General features: G+C 40.6%; 1 protein-coding gene across 2 annotated transcripts in view; it reads left to right on the top strand.

The window, feature by feature from the left end:
• Positions 1–25,406, top strand: part of LOC139475969 (dynein axonemal heavy chain 1-like) — a 121,073-nt gene that overhangs the window by 45,681 nt on the left and 49,986 nt on the right. For both annotated transcript variants that reach the window (XM_071259188.1, XM_071259187.1), the window contains exons 31-56: positions 1,127–1,240; positions 2,179–2,328; positions 2,991–3,077; positions 3,252–3,358; positions 5,146–5,225; positions 5,954–6,045; positions 6,770–6,924; positions 7,768–7,945; positions 8,378–8,572; positions 9,010–9,129; positions 10,636–10,653; positions 13,957–14,115; positions 14,581–14,697; positions 14,903–15,043; positions 16,263–16,423; positions 16,925–17,082; positions 17,602–17,775; positions 18,089–18,267; positions 18,834–19,067; positions 19,743–19,939; positions 20,508–20,643; positions 21,189–21,397; positions 22,157–22,328; positions 23,404–23,595; positions 23,793–23,912; positions 24,645–24,770. In XM_071259188.1, the coding sequence (XP_071115289.1) occupies positions 1,127–1,240; positions 2,179–2,328; positions 2,991–3,077; positions 3,252–3,358; positions 5,146–5,225; positions 5,954–6,045; positions 6,770–6,924; positions 7,768–7,945; positions 8,378–8,572; positions 9,010–9,129; positions 10,636–10,653; positions 13,957–14,115; positions 14,581–14,697; positions 14,903–15,043; positions 16,263–16,423; positions 16,925–17,082; positions 17,602–17,775; positions 18,089–18,267; positions 18,834–19,067; positions 19,743–19,939; positions 20,508–20,643; positions 21,189–21,397; positions 22,157–22,328; positions 23,404–23,595; positions 23,793–23,912; positions 24,645–24,770 (3,771 nt within the window). The remainder of the gene's footprint in view (positions 1–1,126; positions 1,241–2,178; positions 2,329–2,990; positions 3,078–3,251; positions 3,359–5,145; positions 5,226–5,953; positions 6,046–6,769; positions 6,925–7,767; positions 7,946–8,377; positions 8,573–9,009; positions 9,130–10,635; positions 10,654–13,956; positions 14,116–14,580; positions 14,698–14,902; positions 15,044–16,262; positions 16,424–16,924; positions 17,083–17,601; positions 17,776–18,088; positions 18,268–18,833; positions 19,068–19,742; positions 19,940–20,507; positions 20,644–21,188; positions 21,398–22,156; positions 22,329–23,403; positions 23,596–23,792; positions 23,913–24,644; positions 24,771–25,406) is intronic.

Below are 25,406 nucleotides of genomic sequence, written 5' to 3'. Positions count from 1 at the left end.
CACTCACACGCTTCTCACACTCACTCACTCACACACACACACACACGCACACTGTAGTACAGACATGCTAGAGAAATGATACACTGCCTGAACGCATTTTGACTTAGATGATGCCAAAAAAACAAGACAAGTTATCAACTGTGGCATATTACCATTGAAATTGGGTTCTAAAGTCAAGGTGGGGTTCTTGAGTCCATATTTTCTAGCCATCAGAGCCCTATGTGACAGCTTGTTTGTGCCTGGTAGTCTGTGTCCTCTCCCTAATCCCATGTGCATCTCTCTTGTCTCCCTCTCACTCAGCTCGGGGGCTTGGGCCTGCTTTGATGAGTTTAACCGTATCGATATAGAAGTGTTGTCAGTGGTAGCTATGCAGATCATGACAATCACTCGGGCACTGCTCCAGAAGGTAATGTATATCTGGTAATCATACCTTAAATATTACTGCATCAGACGTCACAGCATCGCTGGATTCTGTGACGATTTGCAATTTTTCAAATGTCATTATTGTCGTAATGATTTTGGTACTGAACTTTGGTATTCTACCCTAGGTTTTTTTCTAATCTTGTAAACTACCCACTTTAAGCACCCTTGCTTCCCTAATGTAACCCTATGTTTGTCACCCATCTCTTGTGTATCTTCATTAACATTCTTGGTATTCATATGTGCACTTAAGTTTTCAATCAGTAACATTCATGGCTGGGTATGAATTTTTTAATGTATAAATTGTGTTGTCTCTTTTGTATTATTTATTACAGACAAGCCTAATGTAGACTTTGCATGGACAAAATGAAAATGCTCTGAATGGCTGAAATTAAGCTTTTTATTTAACATCTAATAGATCTTTCAGTGTTTGGTAATACTTTCCAGTTTGTTTTTGGAAATGATTCTCAACCCTAACTTTTCTTAATTTTGCTTTTGCATATTGACCAAGAAAATCAGTACCAAAGAGAATTATCTTCCTTCTGGTTTTATTTGGTTAATTTCATGTAAATTTATTACAAGGTTTTATATATCTTTTGTTCTGAGAATATTTTTGACCAAATGAATATAATAAGAGAGAGTGAGGATGTAGTGGAAGCTGTGTTTGTTGTGTCGTGTGCTAACCCTCTGTGTCTTCATCTCCCAGTTGGACAGGTTCATCTTTGAAGGTGTGGAGCTGGCGCTGAAGGCGTCCTGCGCTGTCTTCATCACCATGAACCCCGGCTACGCAGGCAGGACAGAGCTGCCGGACAACCTCAAGGTAGACAACACTCAGGACTGTCACATAAAGACAGTCAGAACAGTCATCATTGTCAGCCTTACATAGTGCATCATGCCATTAAACACATTACCTTATAATGGATAGTGTTCTGATGGGATAAGCCAATCCATTAAAATTGATGTCACAATTACGATAAATATGCAAATGAGGTCACTTAGCTGGAACTACTTTTGATAAGTTACATACATCAATGTAATGTCTGCTTGCTATGTAGACTATTTCCTAATATTCCCAATAAATTCAGGTAGGGTGTTTCTGTAAACAAGCATGACTACCCTCATTTAACACTATATCACAGGTGGGGCAGTTTACTCTAATATTGTACTCAAGGTCATAGGACTGCTATGTGGTCAAGTGGTAGAGGGTCTGACCGGAGAGCAGAAGGTCAGGGATTTGACCCGGGGCCATTCCATACCCTGCCTGGCAATAGCAATTAAGGGGCTAAAACAAGGACTGGTCGGCTTGGAGTCAGTACACTGTGTCTGAGTAGGGTATTAATGTAAAAACTGCGGCATGGTATCTCAGTGGGCTAGCTCTATAAAATCTGCATTAGTCGGGACTAGTACAAGCACTCGCACACACACGTGCATGCACATCGCTATATAAGCGCAATAATCTTGAAGGCAACGTTAATCATTTCACCTCACCTCAAGGTCATAGAACAGTTCTAACAGTCATACACAGTCATAACAATCTCACATACTCAGACATATGATTATAAAAGCAGATTATAGTATGCTTTAAGATGAACATTAATCAGTGGGAGTGATTAAGGGAATATGTGTGTCAGAGATATTGGAATAAATCTATAAAATTGGCAAAAACATTTCTACCTGAATATTGATGCAGATATTTAATTCTATGTGTAGCAGAAATTCTGCGGTTCAGCAATAACCTATTGCATAACTCCTATCCAGGCGCTGTTCCGTCCAGTAGCCATGATGGTGCCGGACTATGCCCTCATCGCCGAGATCTCTCTCTTCTCCTTTGGGTTCTCAGATGCCAGGAACCTCTCCAAAAAGATTGTCACCACATTTAAACTGTCTTCCGAGCAGCTCAGCTCTCAGGTACATGACTCACACAGCTGATAAGCAGCTCTGCCGTGTTATCATCCAGGTGGCCAAGTCATCTCAGCCACAGAATTTGCTGTGAAGAGTTATATGTCCCTTAAGGGACCAGTCATTTATTACACACTTTTTTATTATACACTAATGTATTGAAAATAATTACAGTCCCTTATTGTTTGTCCCATTTTAGGATGACCCTCCTCGTAGCCTTTTTTGATGACCCCCTGAATAGACAAAAAGCAAAACTTAAAGCTATGTATACTTTATTTTAAAGGTCCTTTTTTCATGACCCTCCCTAATATGTGTATTATTTCTTATGACACTCCCTAAAGGCTGCCATATTTTGGGTGACCCTCCCTTGATTCCCTCTGACCCATCCCTGCTTTGGTAAATGACCGGTCCCAAAACTTGACAGCATTCCATTTATTGTTGATTAAGATCCCCCTGATTCTAGCTTTGCCAGTACAGTACCTGTGTGTGTGGATTGTACCAAAGTGGTAAATGTTGCTGATGGACATTGCTTGAGGCTCTCTTTTCAAATTAAACTGACACAATTAACTGACAAAGTGGTGTTTCATTCAACTTACGCAATCACTGTGTCAAGTGAGAATCTAGTCTTTGGTCGTTATCTAATATTTACGTCTTCATTTTTGTATTCCTAGGATCACTATGATTTTGGTATGCGTGCTGTGAAGAGTGTCATCTCAGCGGCAGGAAACCTGAAGCGACAACACCCAGACTTGGACGAGGTGCGTGATGGTAGCCTATACAACAGTCAACATTCATTTTAGAGTTGGTCTTCAGCAGCCCATTCTGAATAAGAGGAAACTACCTGTACCAATATTGTGACGACCATTGCCTGATAACTAGTTGTTATCAGCCAAAGTGTTGAATTTCCTAGTGACATGCAATGTATGTTTCAGGAATTGATTGCTTTACGTGCCATCAGGGACGTCAATGTACCCAAGTTCCTGATAGACGATCTCAAACTCTTCTCCGGTATCGTGTCTGATCTTTTCCCGAACATCAAGTAAGTCTCAATTTATAGAAAGTTAGCATCTAGACATGTTAAATCCCGAGCTTTAATATTTTGTTACCAATACGATGTAGACTAAGAGTCTAAGGAAAGTTATTATATTTGAATTATGAAAAACAACATATTGAAATGTTTATTTTTTAATAAAAAATGTGTGTGAATTTCTTTCCCCATTGTCTCCTAAAGAAACGTAATCCCTATCACACTGTATGAGTAAGTACAAGATGTCTCGTGACGAGCATGGTGAATACATCACGAGGGCCAGTATGAGTTCACATCACACATGTTCACATGTCACACTTTGAATGTAGGAGTAAGTACGAGATGGTGTCTCGTGATTACATCACGAAGGCCAGTATTAGTTCACATCACATGTGTTCACATGTCCCATCACGAGGGCCGGTATGAGTTTTCAATCACACATGTTCACATGTCACATTTTGAATGAATGAGTAACAACAAGATGGTACTGAATACATCACGAGGGCCAGTACTAGTTCACTGTCACACGTGGTCACAAATGTTTGGTAGATCACAACAGAAAACAAGGAAAGTATGCAGGGAGTCTGTGATGTTATGTAAAAGAGTAGAGGCACATTGACTCAGTGGAATAAGGGGAGGCAACTTGCATTGCAGAGTTGTGTCCCCTACTCAGACTTGGATGACAGGCAGATCATTGTTTGAATTGAAATTTGAACCCAATTATCTCTCTGTCTGTCAGCAGCATACCCTTGCTCGTGGGTTACCACCAAAATGACAAATTTTGATCATCTATTTTGCTCTTGGCTTTCTTCCTATATTAAGCTGACACGATGTTCAAAGCAGATAATGTATGGCTGAAACAATGCTGATGCAATGTTAAATTTGAACTCACTGAATATTTATATAGGAAGGTATTACAAGTTTGATACAGTTCACAAATCGGAAAGTCAGACTTAGTGTTGCATGTCATCGTGCCCGGGTGACATGGATTGTTGCTCATTGTATCAATCACTGGATTGTCTGGACTCTATAACTCACAGGCTACTGTCTGCATTAAACAACAAACAAACAAAAAATATGTTATGTCTTGGGCACACTAAGGGAATTGCATATAGTCATTGTACTGCATGGGCCATCAGCTTGTGTGTGTGGATTGCACTGATTGAAGTACCAGTACATACATGTCTTCCTAACAGGGCAACTGATATAATTCTGTTTGTATTGTCTGTGTTGATACATCTTAACGCTGTAAAGTAAACATTTACTATGTGAGACATAGTTCAATCCATATGAACTAGCATCTCTATAATCCAGCACCTGTTATATCCAGAATTTAATGTTGGTCCTGAAGAAGGCAATATTGTTATCTTACTCAGTAAAGTGACATTTCAAAAGGTCAGCACCTGTATAATCCAGCATTTTTTTGTTGTTCCTGAAGAATGTAAGATTGGTTATCTTACTCTGTAATGTAGCATCTCAATAATCCAGCACCTGTATAATCCAGCATATAATATTGGTCCTTAAGAAGACAATATTGCTTATTTACTCTTTAAAGTGGAATCTCAATAATAAAACCTGTACAATCCAGCATCTATTGATTGTCCCAGGAGAATGGTATGATTTATCTTACTCTATAAATTGACATCTCTATAACGCAGCACTGTATTCAATATTGGTCCCCGGAGAATGCAGTAACTTTCTAGAATTTGCAATTTATTACAATCAATGAAACGAAATGCTTCTCTGTATGCTATAAAGTGTTAATGACATGTGGCTGACTGCGTGACTCTGCTGTGCAGGGATGAGTCTATAGACTATGGAGCCCTGGATACATCACTCAGGAAGAGCTGCAACAAACTCTCCATCAAGGATGTCGACGGTTAGTGCCTATACTTCATTCTATCATATATAGCCTAGTGTTACTGATGCTCTAAACCAATCCAATCAGCATGGTATCATGATCCGATAAATATGCAAATGAGGTCTCCCAGCCGGAACTTTTAAGATCCATACATCAGTATGATATCCTCTTTCGCAATAACCATCACAAATGTTCCCAATATGCTTACACAGGGGTTTCCCAATGTGTCACCAAAACACAGAGACAAGTCATTTGGCACTATACAACTTGGGCGGTTCACTCAAGAATTGTATGCATACACAATTTCTAGAGCTACCTCATTGAGTGAAAATATGTCTAAACATCGATTATTTTAAGAATGATGTATATGATAAAGATATTATTTCCCTCTTGTGTTTTCGTAGGATATTTAGGATAGGGAAACACACTTGGCTCATAATCTCTATGTCTGTCATCAGTTTTCCAGTTTTCTAAATGTAAGGTGGCCCAATATTTTTTCAGCTTACCTAATATGACTTCTTTGATAGGCATTTAGAAGTTGGAGTACTAAGTAAGGATAAGAATTTATGGAAGAACAACTTGTAATTGTAATAAAGAAGTTGTTCATCCATAAATTCTTATCCTTACTTACCTAATATGATACTGTATATTGCAACTAAAGACACCTTAACTAATAACATCATACTTTGAGTGGATATATCAATACTGAAACTTCCAATCAATGACACCTCTATGATGTCCTGCAGGATTCATCAAGAAGTGTATTCAGCTGTACGAGACCACGGTGGTGCGGCACGGCCTCATGTTGGTGGGACCCACAGCGTCTGGCAAGACAAAGGTACTGTCAGACCTACAGCATGCCTGAACAACATGTCATAACAAGGAACACATGTTCAGTTAGCTTGTCACGTTGTCCACGAAGGCTGTAAGATTTTGTTTTAGATAGAACCATTGTATCACTCGTGCTCTTGAGTTTTCACATTAAATAACTGAGAGGCATGGTAATACACAGACTGTCCTTACGATTCTAGACTGCCTCCGTTGTCTAGTTGAAGAGAATCTGTCGGAGAGCGGTTTGATTCCCGTCCGTGTCAAAGCAAAAGATGTTAAAAGATGGTACTTCTTGTTAATCTGCCTGGCGATCGTCACTAAGGGGCTAGAACAAGGGCTGGTTGACTCGGAGTCAGTTTAGTGTCTGAGTGAGGTTTTCATGTTAAACTGCAACATGGTATCTCAGTGGGCTAGCACTATAAAATCAGCATTAGATTGGACTACTACAAGCACACCCACCCATGCACATGCTTGCACATGCACATTGCTATATAAGTGCAGTACACATGAAAGTGACATTAGACCCCATGTTCACCTTCTAAATTATTCACATATTGTTGAACAAAATGTAGGCAATCATATCAGTTAACATAAATTTTCTATATAGACAAGAATAATGGAAATCTTGAAATTGTACAGTGTAAAAACATGAATAGATTTTAAATATACAATGCTGCCAAATTATTTTCAAGTGATCACAATACGATATGGTGCATCTGTGTATGTTCCAGTGCTATGAAACACTACAGAAGGCTATGACGTCACTGAAAGGGGAGATGTCGCCTGCAGGGGTGCCGTTTGAACATGTCCACACGTTTATCCTCAACCCCAAGTCCATCACTATGGGGCAGCTGTATGGAGAGTTTGACATCCTGACTCATGAATGGTAGGTGTATTAGATGCTAACTATAGCAGTCACACTGTTGCTGAGAGTGACTGACAAGTGAAAGATTGGCCCATGGCCTAGTATTTTGATCTGAGGAATGTCTCTGGCCATCATGCTTCGTGATCCTGTGATCCGGGAACATGCTTCCAGGCAATTATTGTTCCCTGTTTGTTAGGCATTTCTTAGAAGTTGACAGATGACAAGATACACATTTAACATACAACTTTTAATATGCTATTATTGTGGCGATATGACAAAGATGTCTTCGTTTGTTAACTGTGTTTAATCACTGTAATTGTAGCTTTGTACACAAGTGTAGCTGAAGCCATGTGCTTGCAGCCAGCAGAATACTCGTGAGAGTTATCTCCCCTCCTGTCTTTGGCTGAGGCCCATTTAAGGATGGGGCCGACTTAGGGTTTAGCTAATACCACAATTATAGGGACATTTCAGTATGAACCCTTATACTGTTGTCAAGCTGTCAGTACTGTCATCTACCTCAGGCTGTATTAATGAATACGTGCCGATCAGGTTAATTCTGATCGAGACAATTTCACAAGTTTGTACCCTCTGGATACAGTTTTTCCCAGACCTTTGAGTTCAACCACTAGTCCGAATCTGAGCCACTAGTCAAACCTCAGTCATTAATAAAGACCTACGATGACATGAGACCACCCAAATCTTTTAAGCATTGGAGTATAGTTTAAGACCATCCCATTCAGAAAAATGATCTCTCCACTTGGATCCAGCACCAGTAGGACCCTAAGAGTTGACATAGCATCTCAACGTTTAAAAGGAATAAACAAGACTCTATGTTAAAGTTGGTTCACTGTTTGTGTTTTCCAGGACTGATGGCATCCTGTCCTCGCTCATCCGAAACAGTGCATCAGCAACTGATACAGACCTGCGCTGGTTTCTGTTTGACGGCCCCGTGGACGCAGTGTGGATCGAAAACATGAACACCGTGCTGGACGACAACAAGAAGTTGTGCCTCAGCAGTGGAGAGATCATCAAACTCTCCGATGTATGTCACATGTTGGTGCAGATCTCGGTCCACCTCCGTCAACAAAACATGCTCATTACACAGTCGAGATAGATATTATTGCGATGATGATTCATCATGTTAGTAATGGTATCAATAGGTTTTGAAATTGATGAAATCTGTACATTTGGCTTAAAATATATTTGAGTATGACTTCTGGCAATAGGAAATTAAGAATATTTAATATTGGTGTAGAAATGTCCATTGTCACTGTATAGTGGTGTATTTCTCACTCTTCCTTATATTAACTCCAAAATTTCCAAAATTTTATAATAAACTTAAAGAAACCACCAAATCTGGGCAATATGATATTGCAGTCTATTTTAGATGTTTGAACTGATCTTTAGATGTTTGAAGCATTATGGTGGATAATGTTAGTGTCAAGTGTTACACATGACCTGTTGTTTTGTCCAGGGCATGACGATGATGTTCGAGGTGGCTGACCTGGCTGTCGCCTCCCCTGCTACCGTCAGTCGTTGCGGCATGGTGTACCTTGAACCCAGCTACATCGGCCTCAACCCCTTCGTGGAGTGCTGGCTGAAGAAACTACCTGACAACATCTACGACCACAAGGACCATCTGCAGCAGCTCTTTGATGCGTTCATGGAGGTAGGGACATGACAGATCAGTTACTGTGTTTCAGAACACTTGCATTGAAGAAGAACTTCATCAGTTGCCATCTTTGGCACAAAAAAACTTTGGACCCATAGAACTCTTGAGTCAACATGTGACAGTGGTATTTGACATTGCATAAAGGCAGTGGAACATTCCCCTCCTTCAGCATGTTATTTCAGAAACTCATACCAATCCAAAAATGTCCCCAGATTGTTGAAAGAACTGATTAAATGAGTATCGGGTGGTCAAAATGTCTGACCTAGAAGATTCTATGTCATTGTGCCTCAAGACTTATTGCTCATGCTGACAAACACTAGTTTTCATGTCCCAGATGTTCATTCGTTTGTTCGTTCGGTCATAGTTTCTTTTTTCTTTCTTTCTTGCAATTCTAAGGAAGAAGAGTGTGTAATGATATTTCTGTGATGTTTCAGCCTGCCCTGAAGTTCGTGAGAAGCAATGTGAAGGAAATAGTTCCGACTGTCGATGGCAACCTGGTCTTCAGTCTCCTGAAGCTCATCGAGTGTTTCTTTACTCCCTTCATTCCTAAAGAGGTAAGCCACTGTTCCTGTACACCAGGCCTGGTTGTGGGGGTTACTTGGAGTATCCTAGGTAGCACCGGACTTGTCCATCTGCTCTTCAGTTTATTCCCGATGTGAAGTAAACTCTGCCACCCATCCTTTGACCTAAAATAATTGACAATTTCAAAAACAGAATCATTACCAGTATATTGGCAAAGAGTATATCTGAAATGATAGTCGTTGTAAAAAAGAAAGGCAGTTTTTGTCTACTGATTTGAAAGTTCAAGGCAAAAAAGGACAAATCTTTGAATGGCATTTAGAAGTGAAACACATAAGGAAGAGAATTTATGGATGTCAACTTCTTTATTATGAGGAGTCCGATGTTTCGGAGTATATGCTTACTGATAAAGGAGTAAGTATATTCACTGATACGTTGTGATCCTCATACTATAGAAGTTGACATCCATAAATTCTCTTCCTTAAAGAGGACAAGTTAGGTTTTACAGATGTTTTTCAACATTTGTTGCACAGAGTGAAAAACCTAAAGCACAAAAGACTAACATGTATAGATCTACCTGAATCACACACTTACATGCATGTGTGTAGAGATGTGGTCTGTGTAGCTGTTGTGTGTATAGATGATGTCATAGTTGATAAATGGAAATACCATGTAAATTGTTTTCTCTAAAACACAATGTAATTTCTAAGTGTGTATTTAAGGTTTGAGGACATTCATATGTTAAGTCGTATTAATAAGAGAACATCTTGTACGATTTTGTCATCTTCCTATAACTGGTATTTCTTGATATCAAAAGAGCAGTTGTCAAATCCCCAGTTCACCAGATTAGCCACGTTAGTTGGTTTGTCAGCACCATCATCATGCTTGTGTGTTACACTTGTGTTGCTTTGACTGTTTTTCACTCATTAAGCTGGCATGCTGTGCTAGGACTGAACTTTTCAAAATGGCTTTAGACCTAACTGCCTTTCTGGCTCCCTCACTCAAAAGAGGTATTCACATGAGGAACTACTCTCAGGTGGTAGTGAATGGGACATTTGGAAAGTATTATTCAGAATGATTTTTCTGTGAGTGCCTACTGCATGTTCCTGTGTAGTTATCAGTCTGTGATTATGATTAATGTTATAAGCTTGACCAGCTTGACCAGCTTGACCCATCTCTCTCCCCTCCTCTCCCCTCCCCTCCCCCGTATCTCCTCACCCTTGTTTCTTGTGAGATGACCCCATATCCATGTATCCCCCTTGTTTCTTGAGAGACAACCCCCGTATCCTTGTATCCCCCTTGCTTGTTGAGGCAGCCCCCCATATCCCTGTATCCTCTCTTGCTTGTTGAGACAGCCCCCATATCCCTGTATCCCCCCTTGCTTGTTGAGACAGCCCCCATATCCGTGTATCCCCCTTGTTTCTTGAGAGACAACCCACCATATCCTTGTATCCCCCCTTGCTTGTTGAGACAGCCCCCCATATCCCTGTATCCTCTCTTGCTTGTTAACCCCCCATCACGTTGATTGCTTTTGTCAACAGGCTAGCCAGAGACGAGTGGTAAGAGACTGATGTCAAGTCTTGTCTTACTGACTTGATCCTACCCTCTCTTAGTCCACCAGTTCTTATACCCAATCTTTGCTTGCAGTGCTTCATCTATTACATGTTCAGATTTGAATCAGGGTAATTGTTTTATTATGTATGTTACAAAGCTTGTCAGCTGGCATTATTAATCTGTGTTGAATTTTAGAATAATCCGAAATATAACGGAGACTGCTATGTAAAGAACAGTTACCAGATTAAGGGGAAAAGTTGTCAAAGATAATCTTCTTGCTTGTAAGAATGATGTGAACATGGGTGATAGGTTTGATGAATATATTGTTAAGGGTTTGCTGCATATTGTGTTTCAAGAGACCGGCGAGTAAAATAGACATTATCAACATATCCAAGTTATTGTGTAGTTCTCAAAGACCATGTCTTGAGGAACATCGCTGCATAGATAGATACAAGCAGCAGCCTTGCTTCCTAACCATACCTGTAGTGCCAGTACCTGGCTCATTTAGTACTGGAAAATACCAACATGCAGAATTTGGTAAAATTGGGTGAAACCTTTTACAAGAAATAAAAAATACTTCAAACAACATTCAATAAATGGCTATATACTATTATTCTCAACTTTAGAAATGCCTATATAATGTACTGTGAAAGTCAGAGAGTATAGAAATTCAAGTATATAGCTTCAATACATATTGTTCAGTTACATTTTCTTTTTTTTCAATTCCTGACCAACCATATTTTTGCTGCAGACACGTAAAAGAGAAATCTCTATTCACGATCCATTCAATCTAACTGTATTACCTGGTCAGTCAGCTTGGTGCATGTGAACCCAGAAGTGTAACTGTTTCCTCTGCTACTGATTGTAGTTGCATCTTCCAGTACTGTCTGTAATCAAGTGGATGTGTCATGTCTTCTTTCTCCATCCAGTCATTCCTTCCCTTCTTTCTATCCTTGCTACTCTTATCACCTCTAGACTGCAATGTCCTCTGACGAGGGGGGTGTAATCTATGTGAGTACCAACAGTTGATGCACAGGAACATATGCCCTGTGTTATTTCATGTTATATCATGTTGCACCATGTTATTCCATGTTATTCCATGTTATTTCCAAGTTTTAGTTTAGAGTGCATTACCTGCTTGCTATACACTGTCATTGACTTATTCCATTTATTCTTTTCATTATCTGAGCTATAATCCAAAAATTATTTTGTTTCAGAAATTTTATTTGTCATAAAATTGTTGTTTTCAGTTCACTTTTTTTTTATGCAAATTTACTAGCTTTTATTTCTATTCTTAGTTTACTATTTAGTCCTGTTTAGTTTGTTTACTTCATGCTTGAGTATAAGTCAGAATTTGAAAAATAATGAGTGCAGTTTAAGTTTGTGTTACTGTTTACTGTTCATGTTGATGTCCTTACTACAGGGTTGTACTACAGGGTTGTATTACGGGGTAGAACAGGTCTTCAGCAACCCATGCTTGCCGTAGAAGGCGACTATGCTTGTCGTAAAAGGCGACTATGCTTGTCGCTAAAGGCGACTCACGGGATCAGGTGTTCAGGCTCGCTGACTTGGTTGATACATGTCATCGATCCCAATTGCGTGGATCGATGCTCATGATATTAATCACTGGATTGCCTGGTCCAGACTCGATTATTTACAGACCACCGTCATATAGCTGGAATATTGCTGAGTGCGGTGTTAAACAACAAACCAACCAACCAACTACAGGGTTGTATTATGTAATTGGTGTGCATTCCTTCTCTATGTTGTGTAAGGAAGGATGGAGATCAGTGCTGGTATAATGCATGTATTATGTAGTTGGAGTGCATTCCTTCTCCATGTTGTGTAAGGAAGGATGGAGATCAGTGCTGGTATAATGCATGTATTATGTAGTTGGAGTGTATTCGTTCTCCATGTTGTGTAAGGAAGGATGGAGATCAGTGCTGGTATAATGCATGTATTATGTAGTTGGAGTGCATTCCTTCTCCATGTTGTGTAAGGAAGGATGGAGATCAGTGCTGGTATAATGCATGTATTATGTAGTTGGAGTGTATTCCTTCTCCATGTTGTGTAAGGAAGGATGGAGATCAGTGCTGGTATAATGCATGTATTATGTAGTTGGAGTGCATTCCTTCTCCATGTTGTGTAAGGAAGGATGGAGATCAGTGCTGGTATAATGCATGTATTATGTAGTTGGAGTGCATTCCTTCTCCATGTTGTGTAAGGAAGGATGGAGATCAGTGCTGGTATAATGCATGTATTATGTAGTTGGAGTGTATTCCTTCTCCATGTTGTGTAAGGAAGGATGGAGATCAGTGCTGGTATAATGCATGTATTATGTAGTTGGAGTGCATTCCTTCTCCATGTTGTGTAAGGAAGGATGGAGATCAGTGCTGGTATAATGCATGTATTATGTAGTTGGAGTGTATTCGTTCTCCATGTTGTGTAAGGAAGGATGGAGATCAGTGCTGGTATAATGCATGTATTATGTAGTTGGAGTGCATTCCTTCTCCATGTTGTGTAAGGAAGGATGGAGATCAGTGCTGGTATAATGCATGTATTATGTAGTTGGAGTGTATTCCTTCTCCATGTTGTGTAAGGAAGGATGGAGATCAGTGCTGGTATAATGCATGTATTATGTAGTTGGAGTGCATTCCTTCTCCATGTTGTGTAAGGAAGGATGGAGATCAGTGCTGGTGTAATGCATGTATTATGTAGTTGGAGTGCATTCCTTCTCCATGTTGTGTAAGGAAGGATGGAGATCAGTGCTGGTATAATGCATGTTGCATCCAGTCAGGACAAAATGACCACAACATAATCTGTTGTTCATCAGTCTTTTTATCCCAAAAGTCACCAGGCATTTGTCCTTTTATTCTCAGTACACAAAGAGCTAATTAAAACTTGTCATGACAGCTTAGATGAGGCAGGGAATGATCACTCCTCTGTGGACATCCAGACCATCTTGACATGCATCAATTGGCAGAACAGAACTTAGATCGAAATCCAACTTTTAGTACTACCTCATGATGATACAAAATATTGCTTTGACATTTCGTGACATCATCTTGTTTGGACATATCATTTCTTACTTAATTTGTAATATAAAAATGAAGGGTTGATTTTAGATTTGTTATTGTAGCAGTTTTACACATTATGATTGTGAACCTGTATGTATTTTTCCTGTGATACCCACTGCATAGTATATCTGTTTGCTGTATGTTATTGGTAGTGTCAGACTCAGCGTTATTAAACAGAGTTGTGTGTTATAGATATATGTTCAAGTTGTCATCAGTGTTACCTGTGTTTAGGGAGAGAATCCCATCTCCGACGAGGCCCTGGCACGGGTGAAGGAGCTGATTGAACCCTGGTTCATCTTCGCCCTCGTGTGGAGCATTGGCGGCACTGGGGACAACGACAGCCATAAGAAGTTCTCCGACTGGCTCAGAAACAAAATGAAAGAGGAGAATGTAAGTGTTTTAAAAAGTTTTTTTTGCATTCTGACCGACCGTTAGCTGCAAGTTCACTCAATAAATCTGAATTGGCACTCATAGTGAATTTTTTGTCCAAAGTTTGAATGTAATTATGCCAGTATTGTACGCTAAATAATTTTAGAGGTATAGCATTCCACTGATCTTGAATCTGAGAGTAGTTAGTTCTTCTTCAACTAAGCTTTTATTGCAGCCTTTATTATTAGTAAATAAGATATTCAGAGAGATATAACTTTCACAAGAGTAAGTGTATCACTGGATGATTGTGCTGTTTGGACATGACTTCCCATTTATTTTAAAGAAGCAGATATATTTTTTTTGTTTTATAAGGAAGAAATTTTGTATTGGATAGTAAATAGTATGTAGTCCCTGTAGAGTTATGGTAAATTAGTACTGTGATGTGTTGGCCACACATGTATGTCTTGGTTATTGTGTTGTCTGTAGATGACGATGCCATTCCCTGAAGAGGGTCTAGTGTACGACTACTCCCTGGACGATGCAGGCCTCAGCAGCACCAGCAGCGAGGACCTGGATGAAGAGGACAACGCTGTGGAGAAGAAGGTAAGAGTGGCATCTCTTACCACCAACAACCAGACGTTGGGCCATTAGGACATGTTTATGAGTTTATCAACTTTTTATAGGACATATCATCAAATTTGAAAACAATATCTTTAAGACATTATGGATGACATTGAGTGAATGTCCTTGGAATCATTATATGAACATTAATAAGAAGATGATCAGATTGATTCTGTTGTATTTTCAGGTCCAGTGGCTCAACTGGATGCATGGCCTGCCATCGTTTTCAATCAACCCCGAGACTCGCTACTCCGATATCATCGTCCCCACCATTGACACCATCCGCAACTCTTACATCATTGAGTTGCTGCTCCTGAACAAGAAAACAGTAAGTCAATTTTCACCTGTTGTGTAACTCATGTGACATATTCATGACATCTGCCTCCATGTTCTTGAAACCATGAGTTCCTAAGTTACCATAATTGTGACATCTGGCTCCACTTTCTTGAAACCATTAGCTCCTAAGTTACCATAATTGTGACATCTGGCTCCACGTTCTTCAAACCATTAGCTCCTAAGTTACCATAATTGTGACATCTGGCACCACGTTCTTGAAACCGTGAGCTCCTAAGTTACCATAATTGTAACATCTGGCTCCACGTTCTTCAAACCATTAGCTCCTAAGTTACCATAATTGTGACATGTGGCTCCACATTCTTGAAACCATTAGCTCCTAAGTTACCATAATTGTGACATGTGGCTCCACGTTCTTGAAACCATTAGCTCCTAAGTTACCATAAGTGTAACATTTGGCTCCACGTTCTTGAAACCATTAGCTCCTAAGTTACCATAATTGTGACATCTGGCTCCACATTCTTCAAACCATTAGCTCCTAAGTTACTATAAGTGTGACTTCTGGCTCCACGTTCTTGAAACCATTAGCTCCTAAGTTACCATAAGTGTGACATTTGGCTCCACATTCTTGAAACCATTAGCTCCTAAGTTACCATAATTGTGACATTTGGCTCCACATTCTTGAAACCATTAGCTCCTAAGTTACCATAATTGTGACATTTGGCTCCACATTCTTGAAACCATTAGCTCCTAAGTTACCATAATTGTGACATCTGGCTCCACGTTCTTGAAACCATTAGCTCCTAAGTTACCATAAGTGTAACATTTGGCTCCACGTTCTTGAAACCATTAGCTCCTAAGTTACCATAATTGTGACATCTGGCTCCACATTCTTCAAACCATTAGCTCCTAAGTTACTATAAGTGTGACTTCTGGCTCCACGTTCTTGAAACCATTAGCTCCTAAGTTACCATAAGTGTGACATTTGGCTCCACATTCTTGAAACCATTAGCTCCTAAGTTACCATAATTGTGACATTTGGCTGCACGTTCTTGAAATTATATTAGCTCCTAAGTTACCATAATTGTGACATCTGGCTCCATGTTCCTGAAACCATGAGTTCCCAAGTTACCATATATTCCTGATTTTTGGCTCCTTGTTCTCTAAACCAAGATTTCCAAGGTTACCATATATTCCTGTCATCTGACTATCAGCTCCACTAGTAAAGCTCCTGTGTTATGTTTCTCTTGCAGGTGTTAAGCATAGGTCCTACTGGTACTGGCAAGACCCTGACTATCGCAGACAAGCTGACACGCAACCTGCCAAAGGAATACATCCCAGAGTTCATTGTCTTCTCTGCCAAAACAAGCGCCAACCAGACCCAGGATCTCATTGATGGCAAACTAGACAAGAGGTGAGTGGATAATGTCCATGTCAGTGGAAGATGATGTGTGTATAAATTATTCTTTGCTGAATGTTGGAGACTGAGTTAGAAGGGATTTTAGCAGTTATCAGGCACAGAAAAATCTGAATCTGCATGGCCCTGTTTCAATGTGTCAGAACCTCCAGGTCAGAAAATACAGTATGTCACTGTTGAGGTCAAACGCTTCTGGAATAATAAGGTAGTGACAGGAGCGTATTTATTCATGTACATAAATCAAAATGTCTGGACATTGTTGGGACCCAGATTTGAATAGGTACCCAGAAGTCTGTTGGGTAGATTAGACACATGTCATTGTAGATCATGACTCATGGTATCAATTCAAAACACCATTGCCAAAGAATAGTCAGTCTTGATTAGAAGTAAATGATTGTTTTTGCCCAATGCAATCAAGTCTGGACCGGACTATCCAGTATCATGGTATCAGTAACAACAAACAAACATGAATGTATGGACATGTCCATCTGTTGTCAGACGTAAAGGTGTGTTTGGTCCTCCGCTGGGCAAGTACTTCATCTTCTTTGTGGATGACCTGAACATGCCAGCCCTGGAAGTGTACGGAGCTCAGCCGCCCATCGAGCTGCTACGGCAGTGGACGGACTTCAGGGGATGGTATGACAGAAAAGCCATTGGTAAGCTGCCACTCTCACTGGGTAGAGATATTCCCAGTCATTTGGGGAAATTGTTGATTGTGTTTTGGTGAGGAACAAATAACTGACTGCCTATTATTTCTTGATCGGTATAATATTACTTGGGCTTTAAACTTTAGGTGTTTATGCCATCTGTTTAGTACTGACATTACGTTCATAGACATCCAATGCTTAATGGTACATATAATAGTATTGACATTCTGGGGAGATTGACAGCCTTTGTTCAGTATGCAACTTGAGCCACTTGGCCAAAGCGTGAATCTAGTACAGTTTCTCTTCCCTCCAGTAAGCACAGGTAATAGTAGACCCAATTACACTGCAATCTTATGACAAATGTTGCCTAATGGTATATTTTGATACAATCTTGGCCAGTGATGTTGGTTAATTGTCTTTCTGGCCAGTTGCAGGTTGTGGTTATGTTATGAACTAGGGATTTTGTTTTACAGTTATGACCATGAGGGATGGTACAGGATGAAGTTATCATGACTGTATCTGTTACAGGTGACTTCCGTAACCTTGTCGATGTGAACTTTGTGTGTGCCATGGGTCCACCTGGTGGTGGGCGTAACCCGGTGACAGCTCGCTTCCTGCGCCATTTCAACTTCCTGGCCTTCACAGAGATGGAGGATCTCAGCAAGAAGAAGATCTTTGGCACCATCCTCAACTCCTGGACTAGTGAGTACATCATGTCATCTGTTTACCATCGCAAGGATGGAAATGGGGACTTGTTAAAAATACTGATCCTACTGGCATGTTTAGCACCTTATTCAAACACATTTATCATTCTGTTCCTAAATCAAAATAGTAGAGTTATAATTAGATGGCAAGGGTGGCTAAGTTGGTATATTTTACTGTACAGAGTTATGCCCCTTGCCTGTGTCAGGACCCATTGGTCGTAGGTTTGAATCTCAGATTCTCCAAGATAATTGTAACGAACTGCCACATCAACCAGTGATTATGTTAGTACAAAGAGTCATCATTCCTCCAGGTCAGAATTCCAGCCTAGCACAGCACAACCAGCAGCTGGTGGAGACCTGCATCGACATGTACAACACCATCACCACCCAGCTGCTGCCCACGCCAGCAAAGAGTCACTACACATTCAACCTCCGGGATCTCTCCAAGGTTTTCCAAGGAATACTCATGATGGATCCCACAAAAGTCCAGGTACTTTGCTAATCTTTGCTGCAGTGGCATTGAGCCAAGTCAGGGGAGACAATTCTCACTGCCTTTAACTGAGTATATGCAAAAACTCAAACACAAATTAGAAACAAATTTGGCACCTTAATTACTAAAACAAAGGAAAAATAATAGATGTTGCTAAAAAGAGCTCCCTGTTTGTTTCAGAGCATGAATTGTATATGGCTGTACTACCCAAGCTAGATAGCTCTTATGGAATACCGTCCACAAATTGACTTGTCCACTGTCCATGAAATTGTGAATGGTAGGAGGTATCGTTCTGACCAAACTTCTCCTTTGAAGTAAGACAAGTTCTATGGATGAACAACTTCTTTATTATTACAATTAGTGCGACGTTTCGGTGTAGATCCTAACACCTTTATCACCTTTATCACCTTTATCATCAATTGCTTGATAAAGGTGTTAGGATCTACACCGAAACGTCGCATTAATTGTAATAATAAAGAAGTTGTTCATCCATAGAACTCGTCTTACTTCATCACTCCAACTTCTAAATGCCACTGAAAGAAGTTTAACTTCTCCTTTGTTCACAGGGCGTGAGTGAGATGCTGCGTCTGTACTACCATGAGAGTTGCCGAGTGTTCCAGGACCGTCTGGTCAATGACCAGGACCGACAGTGGTTCGAGGATCTGCTGAAAGAGAAGATGGAGACAGATTTCAATATGAAATATGATGAGGTCATCATCAGGAAGCCTGTGTTGTTTGGGGACTTCATGCAGGCCAGCTCTGCTGACAGACCTTACATTGAGATAGAGGACCATGATAAGGTGAGGCACCATGACAGATTAGGAACTTCATTTTAAGCCTGAGTGCCATTGTACAAAGCGATCTTAGCGCTAAGGTGATCGTTACTCCCATACCTTAACATAGACTCATGACAGTTGTAGCGCTAAGATTGTTTTGTACAACAGCACCCTGAACATTAAGTAAGGATAAGGTATATAACTTCTTTATTACAATTTGTTTTGTTCTAACACTGTTATCAAGCAAGTTTTCCCTATTAGTCAAGACATTTTCAGTCAATATGTGTTGCTTGATGTGGATGTTATAACCTACACCGAAACATCGCTCCTCATTGTAATACAGAAGTTGTTCATCCATATATGTTATCCTTACTTAGTACTCCAACTTCTAAATGCCTCTCAAAGATGTTGAGCAGTATTGCAGGTTAGAATGAAAGATTTATGGAGTATTATCAGGAAAGAAGGATTGATGTACACCTATTAGCAGCCTGTGCCACAAAACAATCTTAGTCCTTCGACTATGCTTTAACATACACTTATGACAGTCGTAGACATGCACTCACTTTGTGGACTTGGGCCCTTTATGTTGAAATTGGAATTTGTCAAAATTGTTCTGACAGTTTGTGATTGATTAAGGAGAATTCACAAGTGTGACAATAGAAATGGTTTTACTGATGACAATTGATGCTGTTGTTGCAGATGGTGAAGGTTGTTGAAGAGTACCTGGAGGACTACAACCAGATCAACACCGCCCAGATGAAACTGGTTCTCTTTTTGGATGCCATCAAACATGTGTGTCGCATCAGTCGTATCATCCGACAGCCTCTCGGCAACGCTCTCCTACTGGGAATGGGTGGCAGTGGACGTCAGTCACTCACCAGACTTGCTGCTCACATGTACGTCTCTACATCTCTGTTGACTCGGCCATAGTTTGCCTAGTCGACTACGGCTCTGCAATTAGCTGTGTTGTGTCCCTTGAATGTACCAGAAATCTATGATCATGGGTTTAACTCCAGATTAGCCCTGATTATGTTTCTTGTGAGGGATGTACTTTTGCTTGTGGATTTGATGCAGTGGAAAACATCATCACTGCATCCAGCATCAAGCTGACAAACCTGGGTATAATTGAAGTACTGTTCAAATCAGCATTAAAACCATCCCTGTTGATGTCGCACAAGAATTCAGAGAAAGGTTTTGGGGACTTCCATGGTGATTGTGGGGTTCAATAGGTTTTCAGTGTCACATGCTTGTTATAAACACCTCCGCAACTTACCAACTTGACTAAGAGCGTGTCATCATGCCATGAAAGAGTGGATTGTTTGTTGTGCTTTCAATCTCTGGGTTATCTGGTCCACATTTTATTACATACCGCCGTGATAAGACTGTAATATTGCAGACTGCATCTTTCACTTGTTTCAACCTCATAGGATAGTCTGCCATACATAACTTTGACTTTAATTTCAGGGCTGAATTTGACTGTTTTCAAGTTGAGCTGGCTAAAAACTATGGGATCCCAGAATGGCGTGAGGACTTGCGTAGTGTGATGATGAAGGCAGGACTGGAGAACAAGCCTATGGTGTTCCTCTTCAGTGATACTCAGGTAAACTTGAAGAATTGAACCCTACCTTTGAACTTGTGAGCTGTTTTGCTTATTTGAATCACAAATGATACCTGGGGATATGATCTTTACACTGGCAACATTTATAAAAGCCCTGTTATTGGTCCCCAGGAATCTATGCTGGTTGTAAGAGTGTGGTCGGGCTCAGCGACATGGTTGATCGTGTGTCATCATATAAGGGTGACTTAGGTGAACTGGTGCCTTTTGATAGTTTGGAATTTAAAAAAACAACAACTTAAACTGAAAATGGCAGTAGTCCCGGACATGTCATATTGGCGAGGGATATGAGTATTTCATGCTTGTTCATAATAGCAATCACTAGATTGTCTAGTCTAGACTCGATTGTTTACAGACTGCCATCATAAAGCTTAAATACTGCTTAGTGCTGCATTAAACAAGAAGCAAATAAATATCTAACGAAGAGGCTTACAGTGTCAGTGTCCTGCCAAATGTTTTTAATTTTTGGTAGGTTTTAATCTAACTTTTGACATAAGCGTGAGTTTACATTAAACATGCATGTTGTGTAGATCAAGAATGAGACTTTCCTGGAGGACCTGAACAACATCCTCAATGCTGGTGATGTTCCCAACATCTACGGCTTCGATGAGCAGGACCAGATCTACACAGCCATGAAGCCCATCGTCCAGGACCTCGGTCTCCAGCCCACCAAGACCAACCTGTTCTCGTGCTACACCAAGCGTATCCGTAGCAACCTACACACCGTCATCACCATGAGGTAGAGAAACTGTAGTCTTGCGTGCAGCCAGTCAGTGTGACAGACAGGGTCATACATAGCAATTGATGGGATATCGCCACCTCTCAATCAACCATATGATTGACCATTCAGAAACTCCAAAGTTACACAGAACCTGATAATTTGTCTGTCACTTCAAACCTGGGATAAAGGAATGGGGGCTGTCCGCCTGTCCTTCCGTCATGTTTCGTTTCCAGAGCAGAACTAATAAACATCAGAGATATCTTAACCAAACTTGGCACATAGATAGGTCTAGTAATGAACTGGTGCCTTTTGATAGTTTGGGATTTTTTTCACAATTTTTTTTCGAGTTTCCATGACAACGACTTTGACTTAGACTGAAAATTGACGTTGTGCTGAAAGATCTTATTCAGGCTGTTTTTTTTAATATATTTTCTATATAATTAAGTATTTTAGTGAGACTACACAGAATTCTAGAATTTGCCACAACACATGGTTTGATCTCCGTGGAGACCTGGGTTATGATTGGTCTTCGGTAACCCATGCTTGTCATAAGAGGTGACTAACAGGTGGGTGATCAGGCTGACTTGGTTGATGCATGTTATCATATCCAATTTGCGTAGATCGATGCTTGTGATTTCAATCACTGGATTGTCTGGTCCAGACTTGATTATTTACAAACCACTGTCATTTAGCTGGAACACTGCTGAGTGCTGGTTTGATGTATGACGATGCTGGGTTGTTATGGGACCCGCCTTGATGCTGTTCCTTTGTTTTCAGCCCCATTGGCGAGATATTCCGTGCACGTCTTCGTCAGTTCCCCGCTCTCGTCAACTGCTGCACCATCGACTGGTTCAGTGAGTGGCCTGAGGATGCTCTGCGATCAGTTGCTATGCGCTTTCTCAACGACATCCCGGACCTCGACACCACAGATGAGGTCATGGATGGTCTGGTAAGTTCTCCGGTTTGCAACCATCAGAGTTTATTGGTCTGTCATAGGTTATGCATGGTTTTCCTCACATTAATGTTTTCAACACTCAGGCTGTGCTAGCTATGTCGTATCAGATCAAAGTACGCATTTCAACTGGCTTTAAAATCTCTTCATGTTATTGAAAGGATGTTTGATAGGAATTTTTTAGAAGTTGATGGATGACAAAGTAGACACAAGTTATAACAGAAGTTATTTCCAGTAAATTGTGTCCCCCTTGACTGTCGCCAACATACCTAAGACTACTCGGTAAAAGGCATTTACTCATCACATGTTGACTTGTCTCTGACCTACAGACTTGCCAGCACTTTAGTGGTTCATGGTTCTACTTCTCCCTGAAACTGGGCCATGTTCCACAAAGCAATATTAGTGCTGAGATGATCCCATACTTTATCATAGGCTTACAACAGTCGTAGGGCTAAGGTGATCGTAACTCCTATACTTTATCATAGGCTTACAACAGTCGTAGTGCTCAGGTGATCGTAACTTCCATACTTTATCATAGGCTTACAACAGTCGTAGGGCTAAGGTGATCGTAACTCCTATACTTTATCATAGGCTTACAACAGTGATAGTGCTCAGGTGATCGTAACTTCCATACTTTACCATAGGCTTACAACAGTCGTAGGGCTAAGGTGATCGTAACTCCTATACTTTATCATAGGCTTACAACAGTCGTAGTGCTCAGGTGATCATAACTTCCATACTTTATCATAGGCTTACAACAGTCGTAGGGCTAAGGTGATCGTAACTCCTATACTTTATCATAGGCTTACAACAGTCGTAGTGCTCAGGTGATCATAACTTCCATACTTTATCATAGGCTTACAACAATCATAGCAGTAAGAACGCTTTGTGGAAAGGGGCCCTGAAAGGTACCCTGGGTCCAACAGTAAATCCCTTTTGAGGTATTCCTTATAACAGTGTTAACTCCCCAAGGCCATCAAACTGAGAGCCATAGAAGTTAAGTTGAGTAGAAGATGAAGATGGGCGTTGCAGCATCCCTGTGGAGGTAACCTATTCTCCCCTCTGTGTGTAGGTGGTCATGTGTCAGGAGATCCACCAGTCTGTACACGTCAACTCCCAGCGCTTCCTGGCCGAGTTGTCGAGACACAACTACGTAACTCCCACCAGCTACCTGGAGCTGCTCGGCATCTTCTCCAAGCTCATCGGGCTCAAGAAGATGGAGCTGAACACTGCCAGGAGACGTCTCAAGACAGGTCTGGATAAGGTGGGTCGAGTACCTCATGAAACAGGCATTAACATAATGTGGGATAAGATCTGGATGTAGTTTTGTTACAGGTGCTCATGCAATCGACCACTGGTTAGTCTCAAATATTTCCAGACTGATGAGGTGTAGCTGGAATATTACTGATGCATAAAACAACACTAACTCCTACACATGATTCCTATATATCTGTGTTACAGCTGCTGACAACTGCAGATGAAGTTGCAAAGCTGCAGGAGGAGTTGGCGACGATGAGGCCGCTGCTGGAGGAGGCCGTTCTGGAATCTGTCAACACCATGGAGAAGATTTCTGTTGACACGGTCAGTACTGCTAGTTGTCTTCAGGGTTGGGATGTCTGTTATTATATCCCAGTAAATCTGGGTTGATATTAGAAAGAAATGTCTTCTTCAGATGAAGACATGCATATACTACTCAAATGAAGTTAAAAAACATGACTTTCATGAAATTAGTTAATCTTTCATCACATGACAGATTAACTATAGTCATATGAAAGAAATAAGTGTTCTTTAATGTTTTTGAATAGTATATTTGTATATGTGATATGTTACTGAACTGCAAAAGTTAATCCATAATTGTCTGATGGTGAGATTTGAGGAGAAATGATGTTTAAATGATGTCATTGAAGATTGCCTTGATGGGTTCATACTCTTAGCCAATGTATCCAGGGTAGAATAAGTCTTCAGCAACCCATGCTTGCCGTAACAGGCGACTATGCTTGTGACTAATAGGATCGGGTGGTCAGGCTCGCTGACTTGGTTTATGCATGTCATCATTCCCAATTGCGTAGATTGATCCTCATGATATCAATCACTGGATTGTCTAGTCCAGACTCGATTATTTACAGACCGCTGTCATATAACTGGAATATTGCTGAGAACAGTGTTAAACAACAAACAAACAAACTTAGCCGATGTGACACTGTTTTGAATAGTTTGTCAGATATTGTGTACTGTGTAATAATAAGCTCAGTTCTTATCAATGCATTGCCTCATTGCCTCAATCCCATTACATACTTTGGTTCTACTGTACAGAAATATGCGGAGGAGACGAAGGCGGTGGTCCAGAAGGAGGAAGCAGAAGCAGCTGTCAAGGCCAGGGAGACGCTGGCCATTGCTGACGATGCTCAGCGGGATCTCAATGAAGCTCTGCCAGCCCTGGTGAGTAGCAACAGGCCTAGCATTTCCCAGCTTGTCGGGCATACATGGCTCATGTGTCTAAGGCAATTTGGCATGCAGAGTTGCGTCCCTGAGGTGTGTCAGGATGTAATGACCATGGGTTTGAATCCCAAATTTCATCTTGATTATGATCCTTGGTTTGTCTGTACCCTACCCCTGCTTGTATGTTTGACAAATGTGGTAACTGTATGCGACCTTCATTTCTTTCCTCTCACATTCAGCTTTCATGCTTTAATTCAAAGCAGTTAAAACCAATTCTCTCACTTGCTGTCAACTTGCCAGTCAGGCTATATTTCCAGTGACTCAAAACTTGAAGTCATGATAGTGTAAGATAATCTTATATGACTCCCTTTTGTGTTGAATAATATTTGGGAGAAAATATGTCCACATTTTTTCATTTCCGTGATTTCATAATGGTTTCTTAGAGGAGCTACAGCTGAAAGGATCAATTCTCTGAGCTGTTTGAGTTTAACATCATGACCACAAAAGTGTGGTTTGTGTGTTCCAGGGACCCGACCCACAAACCGTGTGTAGCGTTACAGCATTCATAACCCCACGATAAACTGTAGAGATAGGATAGGTTGTAACTCTACAAACACTTTGTGAAAATCCGGGGTA

This window comes from Haliotis cracherodii, unplaced genomic scaffold (genome assembly GCF_022045235.1).
Source record: "Haliotis cracherodii isolate W230 unplaced genomic scaffold, xgHalCrac1.p SCAF_3, whole genome shotgun sequence".
NCBI classification, from domain to species: Eukaryota; Metazoa; Mollusca; class Gastropoda; order Lepetellida; family Haliotidae; genus Haliotis; species Haliotis cracherodii.
The sequence above is the reverse complement of the archived record's forward strand: the minus strand, read 5'-3'. Positions and strand labels throughout refer to the sequence as shown.